This window comes from Olea europaea, chromosome 21, assembly GCF_002742605.1.
Source record: "Olea europaea var. sylvestris chromosome 21, O_europaea_v1, whole genome shotgun sequence".
Taxonomy (NCBI): Eukaryota; Viridiplantae; Streptophyta; class Magnoliopsida; order Lamiales; family Oleaceae; genus Olea; species Olea europaea.
This window is the reverse complement of record NC_036257.1, coordinates 16,381,119-16,398,803: the sequence shown is the minus strand read 5'-3', so window position 1 is coordinate 16,398,803 and position 17,685 is coordinate 16,381,119. Positions and strand designations below refer to the sequence as shown.

The 17,685-nt window shown below is 34.7% G+C and overlaps 2 protein-coding genes across 2 annotated transcripts in view; one reads left to right on the top strand and one right to left on the bottom strand.

Moving 5' to 3' along the window:
- Positions 1-6,105, top strand: part of LOC111370918 (isopentenyl-diphosphate Delta-isomerase I-like) — a 7,215-nt gene extending 1,110 nt beyond the window's left edge. Inside the window, exons 2-6 of the mRNA XM_022992821.1 lie at positions 308-363; positions 2,714-2,805; positions 4,617-4,719; positions 4,798-4,935; positions 5,625-6,105. Coding sequence (XP_022848589.1) covers positions 308-363; positions 2,714-2,805; positions 4,617-4,719; positions 4,798-4,935; positions 5,625-5,878 — 643 coding nt within the window. The 3' untranslated portion in view covers positions 5,879-6,105. The remainder of the gene's footprint in view (positions 1-307; positions 364-2,713; positions 2,806-4,616; positions 4,720-4,797; positions 4,936-5,624) is intronic.
- Positions 6,106-15,397: 9,292 nt separating this feature from the next.
- LOC111370326 (seipin-1) lies at positions 15,398-16,923 on the bottom strand. The gene is made up of 2 exons (XM_022992000.1): positions 16,341-16,923; positions 15,398-16,204 (listed from the first exon to the last, which is right to left on the bottom strand). The coding sequence occupies exons 1-2, from the start codon at positions 16,866-16,868 to the stop codon at positions 15,521-15,523; spliced, it is 1,212 nt and encodes a 403-aa protein (XP_022847768.1). The 5' UTR covers positions 16,869-16,923; the 3' UTR covers positions 15,398-15,520.
- Positions 16,924-17,685: the final 762 nt, after the last annotated feature.

The window sequence follows — 17,685 nt, the reverse complement described above, 5'->3', positions numbered from 1 at the left end:
TAATTTACGAGCAAAATCTCATTTGTTTTTGTAAGTATATAAGATATATAATTGATTAGTACATGTTGCGATCTTTCTTTATGAGGTTCATCTACAATCTAGTTTATCACCTTATTCATTGATCAGACAGAGACGGATTGGGGGAGTGGGGGGGGGCTGGGCTGGGCTGTAGCCCCCCTTCCCCACCCCCCCCCCCCCCCCCCACACTTTTTTTATTTTTACATCAGATTGAAGATTTATTAGATCTTCTGCTGTCGTGTCAATTAGTAACAGTTATTTCACTTTTGATGGCTCTGGCACACTGCAGGTGTATTTTGGTGGATGAGAATGATAGTGTCATCGGTCATGATACCAAATACAATTGTAAGTTGGGATTTTCACATTCAACAAAGAATAATTTATTCGATTATCTTGATTTGATCACAGAAACTATTTAGATCAGTTTCTGATACGAGATTTTACATTAGTCACTAATAAAAACAATCAATTCTTAACCGTTCCTATTAGGATCCTATTTTGGTTTGATAACTCCTCCTTTTATTAGATTCTGGAATTGGAATGCCCAGAATCAGGAACCTCGTAATTTATTTTAGTAAGATACTGACCATACATGATTATCTATCATTTTCTCCATGCTTTAATCAATTCTTTAGACTTACATTCATTGGATCATGATTTCAGACACTTTTGGTTCCTGGATTTAGTCAGTGGCAAGGAAGGGGAAAAAAACAGTCAAAATCGAATTCCCACGTTTCCCCTCGTAATAAATTGAAAAGAGAATCTAGAGCTTTCAGAAGAAATTAAAAAAAAAAAGGGAGAGAATGTTTTTGTCATTGTTCTTTCCTTTACCGCACTGAAATACAGTATCTAAACAAAACCTTCGAAATGTTCTATCGAAAGTTGTGCTTCAAACTTTATAACTTTTGCTTGCGTACTGGGTTATGCTGGCATTTGATATTGCATTCACATTAGGGGTTTGGCTCGGAATTTTTTTTTTTTTTTTTTTTTTTTTTTTTTTTTTTTTTTTTTTTTTTGTTTTAAAAACATGGATTTACTCACGGAAGTCTCATAGGTAAACAACGCACACTTTTAACTACAGATTTTCTGGGGATCACACTGTAAAACCTATGAAATTTTTGTGGATAGTGACCTACATTTTTACCTTCGAAAAATTCATAGGAAAATTTTTGTTGTTTAACTACTGATTAGTTGTAATTTCACAGCAGACATGGTTGAACAAATCCCGAGTTGACAGTTCTACATATACATGATATTTAATTTTATTAGGCATAGAGGTCTCACTACTTAATGACCTAAAAGGGTTACACCAATAAATGAAGGATCCTTAACCCCTGTTTTTTCCCTCATTTCTTGAAAAAAAAATTCGAAAACTCTTTTTTAATCACGCATTTCATGGGATTATAATGTTATCAACTTTTCAATTACACATTTCACCAACTTTGATTAAAATCTACTAAAAATCTAGTTTTTATCCGAACTAAACACAGGCGTAGTTTCTTAGGATAAAAAGGAAAAATTATATGACATTAATAGCATACGGCATTTTACAACATTCGTTTAAAATGGGTTTTATTCTCAGATCTTCATCATTTGAACATTTCAAAAACTCCCATGGATTTTATTTTTGTTTGCTTGTGGTCAATAAAATAATATTATATGGTAAATGATATACTTTACTACACATAAAGATGGGGGAATCAAATATCTAAGAGTTGAAAGATTTTCCTCTTCTTGATAGAAAAACCATGAAAAGATTTGGACAGTGATGTTTGCAACACTTCTGATGTCATAAAAACCATGGTAAATGGCTCGTGGCTCGGAGCAACCAAGCCGAAGCTCGGGCCGGGCCCCATTTTGAGGACAAGGTCCGAGCCCGAGCCGGCCCACGAGCCCCCGAAAAAAAAAAGGAGGAATTCTGCCTTTAAAAAGGCAGCCAATTGCTTTCTTTAAATGCCTTTTAAAGGCAGCAATTGGCTGCCTTTAAAAAGGCAATAATTCTGCCTTTAGAAAGGCAGAATTTGCTGCCTTAAAAAGGCAGCGAACAAAAGAGGGGAAAAAAAAAAAAAAGGGCCAAGGAAGCCCAGGAAAAAAAAAAACCCGAGCCGAAAGCTTGGGTCGAGCCAAAATTTTTTGGCCTAGCAAAAGCTCGGGCTCGTAAAAAAGTTCGACCATTTTAACCAAGCCGAGCTCGAGCCGAAAGTTTTAGGCTCGGGCTGGGCTGGGCTTGGCTTAGTTTGGCTCGTTGACGTCCCTAGATGTACCCATAATCTAACAATAGTACTTTTTATACAAGTAATTCAGACACCTTGAGAATATGATAGAAATTGGGTTTTATCGACGTCACTAATAGAATAGGTTAAAAATTTGTACTCTTTGTTCACTTGCTAAATTGAACTTTGGGTTAAAATTGGATTTTGTCTCGTGTTTTCTTTTATGTTACTCAATGTTATCACTGAGACAAAGTTTTGTCATCCCGTTATTCCCGAACTGACAATTGACAATGCTAGCCTTCTAGGCTACAGTTTTATTTCGTCTATTCTTTCTATGTGACTTTGCAACTGGATATTGTGTTTCCTTGAATTGTTGTCTTTTAGGCTTTTGTTGCCACATGTTTTATGACCTCTACTTTCTTCTGCTTGATGTAGATCAAATTTATTTATAGTGCTGGCTTTTCTACATCTCTAACATGCAGGTCACCTGATGGAGAAGATTGAATCGGAAAATTTGTTGCACAGAGCTTTCAGTGTGTTTCTCTTTAACACAAAATATGAACTGTTGCTTCAGGTATGTGTCAATAGGGGTGTTGGATGCATTATGCTACTAGGAGCCTAATTGGATTTTAAAAGCTTATCTTTTCCTTCAAGAATTATGCATCTCAATGATATGTTATAATATTTTTAGGAAAATATATGGGATTTAATGTACAAAAAATATTATCAGATATATTGGGAAATATTATAAAACAGAAATTCTTAGTAAAGCTTCCTTTCATTCAAATTAAATATCCCAGAATGACTAACAACAAAATTTTGTGTGCGAGGAAAACGAACTGTTGCTGCATGTTTGGGAAGTGTTTATCAACAGTTTAAATTATATATAGTTAGAATTTAGAAATGAATGGTGGAATAAGAAGTGACTTGATTGTTTATAAACATTTTATAAATGGGCCAAACATAGATGTACTATTATTTTGAACATGCGAGGCAGTGTGTAAACGTAACTTATGCAAGAGCTGCATTGACTACTTTAGCCCTCTCACTATTACTTACTTTCTAAAACCTTGACCAGTCTCCAGCTCCGCCTGCAACCTTCCTCGATATTACTACCTTAACTGGTGTCTGAAAAACCTTCTTTCTTCTTTCAATCCTTTCGTTTACTTTGCAGATAAACAATTCTTTAGCTTCCAGTTCGACATGCTTATCCTGAACCTCCAGTTCTTTGTTTCAAATTTCATCAAGCCAAGACTAGATCATTTGCTTTCCCTGTTTGTTCTATATCAGAGCTACAAATACTGTGTAAGAATGGGAAATTAAGAATGTTAGAAGGTTGAAAGACAAGTTGATGCAACCTCTTATAAAATGCAACAATAGAGATTTAATTTCAATTCTTCCACTTAAATCATGTTGAATTCTAAGATTATATGGCAGTTAATGGTATGCCATGCTTCCTAGTCCAGATGTTAGACTTAAAAGTGTGACAGTAGTTGATTCACACTAACTTTCTGGGAAGTGATTAACTCTTGACTTACAACTGTGTACTATATAATTACTGTTTGAAACTATGCTTGGATTGGTTTATGGAGAAATGCAAATTTAGTGGTCTTTGCTTCTGGGTTACCAAATTAAACGCTTCTTGACAACCATAGTTATTGCCCACAATCTTCAATCATGAAGTAGACAATATATAGATCATTTTTGTGGCTCGTGATGAGACATTCATCTGAAAGTGTGGAATGCTATTTCATGGCTATATACATTAGTTAAGCTTCAAATGCAGCGTATAAGGTTTTGAGCATAGTGCTCTGGAAGCTATCAGATCTGTATGCGTGCTTGCTTATCATAAAAAAATTGAGCTATAGTAAATGACGTTGGCATGCGAGCAGATTACAAATTTTTGATTAGCTGAAAATATTCTTCCTATTGTCCTGTGGGCACTTCATTTAGTTATTTAAACACAAAGATTATTATTGATTACTAATAGTTATATAAAGTAAGATATGTGTCCAATCGCTTTTGATAATTGACAGTTATTATGAGCTCTATGAACACAATAATAACTGTTTGTATGTCTTTATGCTTGTGACAGAAGTAGAAACACATTTACAGGTGAGTATGAAGTGTGTGCATCAGTCATTATCCCAGACTGGCTTCATCACCATGGCTATTCTCTTTTTCTTTTGCTTCTTCTCAATTCGTCAAGCCTATTTACCCTTGACAAAATTTTCAAATAAAAATGTCTTATTTAGTGAAATCCACCGAGGGAACTTAATTTTTGACTGGCAACTTTAGAATGGTGTGTGGAATTCCCAAGTAAGAAACTGTAATAATCTATGCTGATGGCTTGCTAACACTTTTGCTTCTGTTTGTTAATGGCAGCAACGATCTGCAACAAAAGTCACCTTTCCTTTGGTGTGGACGAACACCTGCTGCAGCCACCCTCTTTACCGAGAGTCTGAGCTTATCCCTGAGAATGCACTTGGTATTTATTCTGTTCTATTTCAATTGCAGAAATAATTGCCTATCTTTTTATTCACCGTATTTGAATTTCCAATATAAGGGGTGAGGAATGCTGCCCGAAGGAAGCTCTTGGATGAACTGGGTATTCCTGCTGAAGACGTCCCAGTTGATCAGTTCACACCATTGGGCCGCATCCTGTACAAAGCACCATCCGATGGAAAGTGGGGAGAGCATGAACGTAATAATACGTACTTTGATTTATATTCAAGCTCTGTGTGATAGTGATCTTTTGTTGTCACAGACACTTTAATTATCAATCTTCATAGCTTATAACAAAACAGTCACTTAGTGCGGTGTTTTGTAAGATGGGATGGTCATCGATAGTATTATTAAAAAAAAAAAAAGGAAAAAGAAAAAATCTTGTTTATTATAAGAAAAATTCTATTTGTACATAATTATTGCACATAATGATATTCATAATGTGATGTAGCAATCATCCGATTGTTAATGTGCATGTGTGAGATTTAAATTAAAGGTTGGATTCAGTGTCATGTGTAATTATGGACACAATTATGTACATGTAGCACTTCCCTTATTATAATGCTGACATACCAAGCATTTACTTGTTGTTTTCTCGTTGTCTCTACATGCGCTCATGTATGTGGTATTGTCTAATCCACCTCATTTTTTTCTGTAGTTGATGTATTCATAATGTGATGTAGCAATCATCCGATTGTTAATGTGCATGTGTGAGATTTATTAAAGGTTGGATTCAGTGCCATGTGTAATTATGGACACAATTATGTACATGTAGCACTTCCCTTATTATAATGCTGACATACCAAGCGTTTACTTGTTGTTTTCTCGTTGTCTCTACATGCGCTCATGTATGTGGTATTGTCTAATCCACCTCATTTTTTTCTGTAGTTGATTACCTTCTCTTCATTGTTCGGGATGTTAATGTCAACCCGAATCCCGATGAGGTAGCTGATATCAAGTACGTGAATAAAGAAGAGTTGAAAGAGCTGTTGAGAAAAGCAGATGCTGGTGAGGGTGGTATTAAGCTGTCCCCATGGTTCCGACTAGTCGTTGACAACTTCCTGTTCAAGTGGTGGGATCATGTGGAGAAAGGGACTCTGAGCGAAGCAGCTGATATGAAAACCATTCACAAGTTGACTTAGAAATGCAGATGGCCAAGAATATGGTAATTCATGCAGATTTTCAGTTTCTTGAAAAATAATTAACTTGTTTGAGAAGAGGTCCTTGAAACCATTAAGTTGATTATGTTAGTTACATGAGGAATGTTCTTATGAATTTGTTTAGCTTATGATATAGACTACAGTATTTGATTTGGATTTTAAATTATAACTCAGTATGGAAATGCATTGTTATGTACTTTATTGGCTTTTATTTAGAGTGATGCTATATGTGCACAGAAAATTATAGACTGGTTTACAGGTGGCACAATTTCATTAGATTTTGGACAAAACACAAAGTTAAACCAACAAATCAATCTCCACCACGTGAGCACCTGTATACCATCCTGTAAAATTTCCCCTATACGAGTGCGCAAGGACACTAAGAGCTGGGCATGGACATGTTGACACGAGGTTTTTTAAAAATGTAGGATACAAATACAGGGTTTTTAAAAAAATAAAATGTAGGACATGGAAGTATTGGGATGTTAATTTAAATTTTAAAAAATTGTATGTTTGTATATCGTATCTTTATTTTGTAATAAAATTGAAACAATTTTCAGTTCTGATTTTTGTTTGTGGAGTCTTTTATAAGAATGAGTAGCTATTTATCATACTAAAATAACTTTTTCTTCTTCTTCCCTTTTTTTTACCCTACGCAATCGAAGGATTCATATAAAGTTAGAACCCAGCCAAGTGGATTATATAAAAATGACATTTAACTCGTTTATAAAATACGTAGTTAAAATTAATTGTTAATTTTGATTTAGATTAATATTTTTGTTTTAATCCATACCAAAGTTTAATTTATATATATAATATATTACTCGTGTTAGGAGGGAAAAATAAAAATAAAAGTCCATGTAGTACACATCTTGGAAGTATTGTCGTAGTGTTGGCAGCTAATTTAACACAAGGCATATTGGATACAATCATGCTATATATACATTAATTTGACAATTTATTTGACATTATGTGAGTTGCCAAATTTTTATATCTTAATTTTAAAAATAATGTTTTCAATCAATGGCCAGAATTTCTACACATAGACAGATTGTCAACACTGCTATCATCCGACAGTGTATAAGAGGCATAATTGTATTGAAAATGGATGTAGAGTCTTGATATGAGTGTCTGTGCTTTATAAAATTGGGTCTACCTTAATGGTCGAAGTTGGATTTGGTTCAGTTTTTACTAGACACATGTTTGCTATGCAGTTGGGTGTTTATTTTCACAACAAATAAGTAAAAATTCAATTAAAAAATAATAATTTTATGAGGTTTTTATGTTTTCAATTAACGACAATAAGTTTTGGAATTTGGTCACATGTAGGAACAACTGCATCACTTCATGTAAATTGGATCAACACCCAACACATGCTCGGCTACGGGTACTATGATACAATACTTGTTTGGCCCCCAGGGCATATCTCCCAGTGGTAAAGGGGAGGGCGGATAGGGCTCAGCGCGGCAGTGTGCAGAGTTCGATTCCCCGCAAGGTGGAATTGGCTCTGTTGCAAGCGGGAGTTACCATATGGGTTAACAGCCTTGGCCTATCCATGTGCTCTCCACCCTGACTCCTGGGAGGCACATCCTGCGATTTACCTCCTCCACGATGGCCCAGGGCAGGGTCGGTGGGGGCCCCTAAGGTTGGGGTTCAACCTTTTTTTTTTTTTTTTACAATACATGTTTGAGATCTGCTATTTGTATAGAAAATATGCTGCTACAATTAATACAAATAACATTTGGCAATTTTCTGTTGGGCAATGAAAAGAACAGGACATAACAGAACAGATAGATCAAAAGATGCTGTCATAATAGCATGTGTATTCAATTCTGATAGCGCTGCTTCTGCGCAAGCAGAGAAACTGATACATGCTTTGGTTGAATATGGCTTTTATTTTCTTCCTACGGTCTTATATCAAATTTGTTGGGTGTTGAAGGAAAGAGGTAATGAAAACTAGGAGATTATACTTGTGAAATTTGAGAGTTTTTACCAATGAGGTTGTAAGTTCTCAAGAGGTTAAACGAATACCGATTATCGCAAGATTCACTGAAAAATTAAATTTGCAGAAAAATAGAAATTGAACACGAAGGATTTTTTCGCCACAAAGGCCCGGATGTTCAGTTTTATGACCTACTCACCACATTGAGCATATACAAAGTAAATTTAGCTCTAGATCCACTAGAAAAAGAACCAAGAACGTTACAAATGTACCAAGAAACACAAAGTTTCTTCACTGTTTTTGATCTCGCGTCACACACAACTATCACAACACCACCAAAAACTCGCACGAAGCAGTATCATAATTATACATCAAGTGTAGTATCAAAATCACTTAGATTTACAGAAGTAATTTTCACTCAGAAAATATCGGTGGTTTGAGAGAAAAAGAGAAACCCTAGAAGGCACTCAAAATATATCTCTCTCGAAGAGAAAATGAAGCGTCCAAAATGTTTTAATCAAGTAAGTCAAAAAGTTATTGATCAATGGTGAGGAGATGGCCAGATGTATGACCAGATCATATCTTCAAAGAAGGCAGAAATCGCATTTCAAGAGAACATGTTTCTTTTAGTAATTGGATCAAGACCATTTCAATAAACCCGGCCCAATAGCTTTAGAGGGGCCAAGAATGTGAGGCACTTTTATTTTGGGCTCAACAATCTCCACCTTGCTGAACACTTCTTGGCAATTTCTAGTGGCTAGATTACTACTTGTTTCATTTGCTCTTATTCTGCTGTAAAAAAACAAAAACAGAAATTAGTACCCAAAAATAATTTCAGTTAGAATCTTCTAAAAATGATACCCTTCAAACAATGTTTAGAATATTCAAACAGTTTTTAAACTTGTTTAAGGGTAGAACCTTAGTTCCCAAATCAGAAGGATTATATTCAGTTGAAATTTTCTCTAACTTAATTAGACATTGTTCAACCATATTTCTAACAAAATGGAATTTAACATCAACGTGTTTTGTGCGATCATGATACATTGGATTTTTGCTAAGATGGATGACACTTTGATTATCAGTATAAATTTTGACAGAGCTATTTATAAAGCCAAATTCATTCAGAAGACCTCTCAACCAAAGACTTTCTTTAACAGCATCACAAGTAGCTATATATTCTGCCTCTGTTGATGATAAAGCCACTAGCTTTTGCAATTGTGATTTCCAACTAATGCAACTATCACACAAAGTGAAAACATAAGGTGAAGTTGATCTCCTTTTATCTAAATCACGAGCAAAGTCTGAATCAGTATAGCCTTTTAGAATTATGTCATCATCACATCTTTTAAACAATAGGCCCAAATTAGATGTTCCTTTCAGATATTTCAATATACATTTCATAGCAAGCCAATGTAGTTCACCAGGATTAGACATAAATCGACTTAATATGCTTATATCATGAGCTAAATTTGGTCTAGGACATACCATGAGATACATAACAGATCCTACAGTGTTAGCATAAGAAATTCTTTCCATTCTTTATCAATCTTTGATGATTGTTCAGTAGACAATTTAAAATGGTTGGAAAGTGTAAAGAAACAGGTTTGCAATCAAGCATGGAGAACCTTTCAAATATCTTATGCACATAAGCAGATTGTCTTAGAATTAATGTACAATCATTCCAAGAATTCTCTTAGCTTGCCCTAAGTCTTTCATTTCAAATTCAGATTTTAACTTTGCTTTAATAGCATCAATTTCAGATTTGTTAAGGCATGCAAGTAACATATTATCTACATATAAAAGTAGATAAATAGATTCAGGTACACCTGATCCTTTGAAAAAGAAACAAGAATCATAACTGCTCCTAATGAAACCCAAAGTCAGAACATAAGAGTTAAATTTTTTATACCATTGTCTGGGGGCCTGTTTTAGGCCATAGAAGGATTTCTTTAACAAACATACATTTTCCACAGTTGATTTTACCTCATAACCTTTTGGTTGACTCATATAAATAGTCTCCTCAAGGTCTCCATTTAAGAAGGCTGTTTTTACATCCAATTGATCAAGCTCCCAATTAAAATGAGCAGTTAAGGCAAGAAGAATTCTTATAGAAGTGTATTTAGCAACAGGAAAATAGATTTCATTATAATCTATTCCTTCCTTTTGAGTGAACCCCTTTGCAACAAGTCTTGCTTTGTATCTTTTACTTTCAGCGGTAGGATCTCCTTTTTTTATATTGAAAATCCACTTACAGTCAACAACCTTTTGGTTTTTAGGTTTGTTGACAAGGATCCAAGTCTTATTTTTGATTAAGGAGTCAATTTCTTCATTCATAGCATCTTTCCATAACTTGGAATCAGTACAGGTTATAGCTTCTTCAAAGGTGGCCGGTTCTGAATTTAGAGAATTTAGGACAGAAAATAGGGTAACAAATTCATCACTATTATATCTGCTGGATGGAATCCTATTTCTTCTGTCTCTATCTCTTGTTAGCTAGTAATTAGTGAGAGAATGATTATTAAATTCAGTCTCAGTTTCAGGTTCACTCAGATCCTGATTAATATCAGACTGGGAAGTCTCCACGTCAATAAAATCATTTTGATCATTAGTATTATCTTCTGGATTTTCAAGAACAGTTTCTTTCACAGGTATAGATCCAGTAGGTTCAGTTTCAGATTGTATTTTGCAAGGAAACTCATTCTCATTGAAAATAACATTTCTATTAATGATCACTTTAAAACCCTTTTGACTCTTAAGCCAAAGCCTGTACCCTTTAGTTTCTTCCCCATATCCCAAAAAAACACATTTTTGAGATCTTGGTTCAAGTTTACCTTCATTTTGATGGGAGTAAGCAGCATAACCAAAGATTTTAAGTCTACTATAATCTGGTGAAGTATTTGACCACAGTGTTTTAGGGATTTGGAAGTTAATGGCACTAGAAGGACTTCTATTTATCAAAAAGGTTGTAGTTTTTAGGGCTTCTCCCTAAAAGAATTTTGGAAGCCCTGAACTATGTAACATACATTTGACCTTTTCTAAAAGGGTCTTATTCATTCTTTCAGCTACCCCATTCTGCTAAGGGGTGTATGTCACAATTCTATGCCTTAATATTCCAGATTTTTTACAAAAAGAACCAAATTCCAGATTACAAAATTCAAGGCCATTGTCAGTCCTTAGTGCCTTGATCTTCTTATCAGTTTGATTTTCAATCATAGTTTTCCATTGTTTAAAATTTTGGAAGGTATCAAATTTTTGTTTTAATAAAAAAAGTCCTTACTTTTCTAGAAAAATCATCCACTATGAGTAGATAAAATCTAAATCCACTAAGGGGATTAGTGGATGCTAGACCCCACAAGTCAGCATGAAGATAGTCCAAAATAGAGGTGGATTTGTGAGTTCCAGATTTAAAAGGTAATTAACTCTGTTTACTAATTACACAGTCTTCACAAAAGCTTAGTTTTTCAAGGTTATCTTTTCCCAAAAATCCCAGTTTGGTTAAAATAGTTATTCCCTTATCAGACATGTGGCCAAGTCTCCGGTGCCATATCAAAGACTTATCACATTGTGAATCAATAGCTGCAGAGTTGTAACCTACCATAAGTTCAGCTTGCAGAGTGTAGATACCATTGATCTTAGGAGCAGAGACAACTTTTCTATCATCAGATATTAGCTTGATAGAGCTTTTATGAATTCTTATGTCATAGTTTTCATCTAACTCTCCCAAAGCAATTAGATTTCTTTTTAGTTCAGGTACATAGCTCACTCTTTCTAGTTTGAGTACAAAATTATTTTCCATCAAGAGATTCATCTTTCCTAACCCTTTTTATCTGACAACTCATGTCATTTCCCATCTACACTTGCCCCCCATTCAAGTCAAGAAAATCAGAAAACCAATCTTTAATGGGACACGTGTGAAAAATGCACCCAGAATCTAAAACCCACTCATTTGGGTTCCTATTGATGGTATTAACAAGGACAACCCCTTGTATATCTGGTTCTCCTTTGCAGACAACAGCTGCAGAACCATAAAAATTCTGTTTTTCTTTTGTATCAGATAACGGCGAGTCGAGCTCGGTCTCGGCTCGTCTCGTCAATTTTTTTTAAGAGTTTCACAAATAAATGAAATAATAGAAAACACTTTTTAAAAAAATAAAAAGTGTTAAAAAATACAAATAATTTAACGAAAATAATTTTTTATTTTTTTATTTATATCACATTGTAATTCTTTTTATAAAGTATAAAATATTTATATAATTAAGACGAATTATTTTTTGAAATACATTTACAAAAAATATTTTTTTTTGATTTCTTTTTAAAGTAGATAAAATGTAAACCCTCCTCCTTTATTCATGTTTGGGACCGACTACATCAATTTTAAGTAGGCGGAGTTAAAATTTGTACACGAACAACTTGTTGTAACGTGTACAATTTTTTAAAAAAATTAAAATTTAACGATTAAAAAATAAAGAAATTTTGATTAATATAATTAAATCAAATATCACTTACCTACCAACATGCAATTTCAGCATATTTATCTTGTAATCGAAAATTAGCGTCCTGTCAATCCTTCACGCATATTAACGCTTCCAAAATATCTTCTTTCAGTCGGCTCCTGATATTGGTCAAAGCCCTTTTACTTGCACTAAAAGCAGACTCCGAAACAACAGTGCTAATCGGAGGTGTCAGCAGATCTTTCGCAATTGCAGAAACAATTGGCCAACGTCTTTTATACTTTCGCCAGAATTCAATTACTTCTTCTGAACTTTTTTAATTGTTCTATCTGTTAGCATATTATGATTGAAGTAATCAATTAATTCGACAGGCATCGCATTTTGAGTTTCGACCGATATTTGATGAGATGCAAATGAAGACGACATGGCACAAGATGAACACATTGCAGTTGCATCATATCTAAATGTATTAATGGCTTAAAATAAATTCATTATTTCGACATCATCTTCTTCAATTTCAGCAGAAGGAGTAGGTGCAGAGGGTACCCGACTAACATTTGCACCCATTCTTTCCGCATATAAATCATACATTCCACATAATGTTTGCTCTAAATTCTTATAGGTGATAGGAGTATCAAGTATTAAAACTTTATTGATTTAATCAATTACGTATTTAGTTCTCGAAATATTATATCGGGGTCCATTGCGCATACTAAAGGAAATAACATAGGCAATTCTTCCCAATATTTTCTAAACTTTAATTCCATAGCAATTATAATTTCACTAAAAATAGGATCATTTTCAAATTTATGGAATGTTCTTGCAATTATATAAAAGCGTTCAAGAACCATACAGCTTGTGAGATAATAAACGCCGGATAAAATCTTTGTGGTCTCATAAAAAGATGTCAAAAATCGTTTAACTTTCAAAACTAAAATCCAATCGGATTCATTTAACATACCATCGTTATCACTTCTAACGTGTCTATTTTTATAAAAGTCAGTTCTTAAATTTTTGAAGCCTTCACATGACTTTAATAGCAAGTAGAGTTCGATCTATGCCCTACATTGCTAACAAATATTTTAGCAGTCGTCACCCCTAGTTCGGCACAAATATCTTCAAATGCTTGTTTTCTACAATGAGAGATCATAATATATACTAATACATTCCTAATTCTTTGAAATTCATTATTTATATGTTTTAAACCATCTTACACAATTAAATTCAAGATATGACACACACAACGAATATGAAACAAATACCTACCAAAATCAAGTTGAAGTGTCCTATACAATTTATCGATGACTACCTTATTAACACTAGCATTATCAAAAGTAAAAGATCGAATTTTAGTCTCGCAATGATATTATCTAACAATACTAATAATAGCATTATATATGTTATTAGCATTGTGAGGAAACTCAATAATTCTAAAAATAATAATTTTCTTATGCATGCACCAAAGTGAGTCTATATAGTGTGCGGTTGCAACTATATGTGCTCTTTTATTAATCAATTCCCATATATCAGAAGTTTAAAATATAACACTTCCATATTATTGCAAATCTATAATTAATTGTTGCTTTTAATTATTGAAATAATTTATTGTATCGGCACAAAGAGTGTTTCGACTTACCCCAACGTACCTCGATTGTAGATATTCTTTCATGAACGAGACGAAGTGTTGGTTGTCTGCAATAGCCAGAGGCAACTCAGTGGCGACAACAAATTTCACCATTCCGGTTCGAGTATTATACTCCGAATACACCCACAAGGATAGGGGTGAAGTTGTAGAACCGATGCATGGACTGTCAAATTACAATTGTGTTTGACCAGCTGGAAGAAGTCCATGTCTGGCCGGACATACTTTGTAGTGACGGTTGAGATGGGTGGTACCAATTCCTTTTTGCCATGTCAATCATTGTTGACAGTATCTACATACTGCTTTAGATTCTGCAAGGCCATCAACGACTTTTTCCGTTGAAATCAACTTAAATTGATCCCAACATTTTGCTTGTTTTTTGGCCTTTCACTTTCCTTTCGCATCTGGGACGTTTAATTCAGCATCTTCATCCTCATGTTCCGCTTCGGGAACATTAATATCATCCAAATCAATTGGATTGTGGCTTCCCCGACCGTGGATATTTCAGGTATCGGTAGGTCATTTGGACCGGCAAATTCATTTGGAAATTGACTTTACAGCGTCCTAGGCAATTCGCCATAATGTGGCCCACATCCTGTATCGAACAAGCTTTCAACAAATGAGTGTTGATTCATTTGTTTGATTGTTTATGATAAAATTTTAACTAGAAGAATATAAATGTAGTGAGATTGTGAGAATTGAGAATTGGATAAATTGAAATTGTAACTAATAAACTGTAAAAATAGAATTGATATTTTATATTTTTCAGCACAAGAGAGTAAAAACTCGATAATTGATATAATAAAAGAGAGTTGGAGATTTGAAGTAGCAATTGATATGAAAAAAAAATCTTTAGGGAAAGAGCTATTTATAGTAGAAGGGGGGAATTAAAAAAATTAATAAATTCAGTGACCGTTTCGATCACTGAAGTCACTTTTTTAAGTGACCAAAATGGTCACTTAAATTTTGTGGCTGGACGAGCCACGAACCGAGCGGCTCGTTCAAACGAGCCCATGAGGGGAGCCGAGCTCGGCGAGGCCCGCTCTACTCGTGAGCTGCCCATGAGCCCCATTTTTACGAGTCGAGTCGCTCGTGCCTTTCTTTTAGAAAGAAAATAGGGTAGTCCTAAGAATTTTTTACTATTACAATAAGGTAAGTTGTATATGGTTTCCAAAATGTTCAAAGTTTTGCTACAGCTAATTTTTGTATCTTTGAATATTCAATTTGAGTATATAAATTAAGAATAAAGCTTTTTGTACATTCTACATTGTACATGAAGTTTGACGTACTTTGAAAAATCAAAATATTGTTGACGGAAAAGTGCTTAGTTTTTAAAAACTGTCTAATCATGTTACGACACGTAGTACAATGTCAAACTTGATGTTAAATAAAATGTACAAATAGCATGATTGATAAATTAAATTGTAAATTTTATCCATTTAATCCGTTTTTGAATCTTTCAAAGTTGTTGAAGTGTATTTTCTGACGATTACAAATCAATTTAGAAGTTTTAACTGAATTTAAAAACACAATTTCAAAAGTACAGCAGACAACTAGAAATAAAACCTTTCGAACACAACTTTTTACATCTACTCGTCAAATCCTTCAAAACATACAGATTCAGAATCTCCGGCACCTTCCTCGAAACTCGCTCCTGTCTCTTCCCTGGTTATTGTAATGCTGGAAGCCGATGAACCAATGGGTTCGGGCATCAGCCCACGAAGCAGTGCTGCCTTTCTTTTGTTTCTGCTTCGTTGCCATCTTCTCATCGAATCCGACACCTCCCTTTCCACTTGTGGCTCTTTCGACACTTCAATGGACGAATTTTGCTCACCAGCATTGCCAAAAGGAATAGTCATAACAGGAAAGACGATGGGCTTAAAGAAAACAACAAGCAGCACCACAAGCATGATGTATATATATAAAGAAGTCCAAACGTAAAATGTCCATTTCCATCTGTAAACCAGTTCTCTTGGCCAAGGAAGCTGAGAATTCAAGACAATTTCAGCATCATAAAACTGTGGAAGAAACATCGTTCCGGCCCGAGGAATCAAAGTTATTCTGATTTCTTCTGTTCTTGTATAACAACCTTCCTTGTGCTTCAATACAGGAATCGAAATCCTTTGAGTTTCAGTGACAATCCCTAATAACAAGGGGATGCCCATAATAAATGTCCTCACGAGTCGAATCGGCCGGCTTCTGAAGTGTAACATGCAAGGACGACTTGATTTTACCACGACATCTCCTTTCGTTGATATTAATTCAGCAGTTAACTAAAAGAACGAGTTTCTGTGTTAGGAGCAATACTGTCTCTTAAGCCCATAGATTAATGGTCAAATATCAAATGAATGTTATGATATTAATTGAAAGATGAAGCAAAAAGTAAGAACTTAAGAAATACATACGCACCTGAAATATTCCAATCTCTCTGTTGTAATCAGATTCCGGCATCAAAAGAACCATGGACACATAAAACGTGTGCCCAACCGGTACTCTGCCGATACCACCACCGCCTCCTCCTCCGGCGGCGCCACCACCAAAATGGAAGACAGCGGTTGGATGTACATCGGTATAATCAAAATGCAAATTTTCCCTAATAGAAACAGGTTCTTCCATCCATAATCTCACCACCCCCACACCCAATACTAAAGCCACAACCATCACTATTATCAGCACCATGCACACATATGCAGCACCAAGAAACCCCACAGCCATCTTCCTCAGTAGGAGGAGGCCGCTGTGCACGACGATGGAGGGGACTCCGGCAGCCGCTTGCCCGGCGGTTTCGATTGTTTCTTTCTCCTCCTTCGCCCGGTGGAAGGAGTCATAAATCAGGGATATCAAAGAGATAATGGGTGACACAAGGGCTATTACACAGTTGGAAATTATCTCTGCTTGAAGTGATATGAGATTTGTTAACAAAAGGGATGACTCCATTCTCGTTTCTCCCTGTGTGCTTGTGTGTGTGTTAGAGAGAGGGAGAGAGGCAGTGCTAAATTCGGTGCCCAATTCTCCATATGAGCACCACCTGTAATAGTATGTTTTTAAGAATTGACAAGTGGACTAAGACTAGAGTCTTGAAACCAGTACAGCCTACTAACATGTTTGGCTAAGCTCTCGGTGTAGTTTAAAAATTGATAAATTTTAAATTAAAAATTAATTTTAACCAAACATTTTACGAGGATCATAACTTTTTTATCATTTTTTTAAATCAAAATTTGCTAAAAAATTTAATTTTTTAACTACTTCAAAAGAGGATTTAACATACAAAATACTAGTGGAGGATCGTGCGTTGCACGATGACTATTATAATTTTGTAAGAAATTTGTTTTTTTTTTCCTTTTTAATGTGCAGAATTTGTTTATATTTATTATGACTACTTACTTAATGAGATACATAATTTATAATGTTTACAACGTGAACTCATTACCATGATGGCCATCATTGATGAAGAATGTAAGGATAAGGATTCAAAAATTTGGCATGGTCAGAGTTGAGATAATTAAGTTCCCCCAAAATAATTCTACATCAATTTGCAAGGCAATGTAGAATTGTCAAGGCTTGCTTATTGAGTTATTTGTTTCTTCTGTGCTTGCTAATACAAACTATAACAAATAAATAAAAAACGATACAAGGAGAATATGATTCTTGGGACATTACAAAGAAAATGTACATAAAGAACTTTAAAAAATAATACAAATCATGAAGTCAATTGTACATTTGAATGAACAACATTTTTCGTTCTTTGCTGGGG

Bases quoted from the DNA above. Each gene is read 5' to 3' on its own strand.
- LOC111370326 (XM_022992000.1), bottom strand. From the start codon at position 16,868: ATGGAGTCATCCCTTTTGTTAACAAATCTCATATCACTTCAAGCAGAG. The intron at 16,205-16,340 runs GTGCGTATGTAT...TCGTTCTTTTAG, and splicing joins GAGAGATTGGAATATTTCAG to TTAACTGCTGAATTAATATC.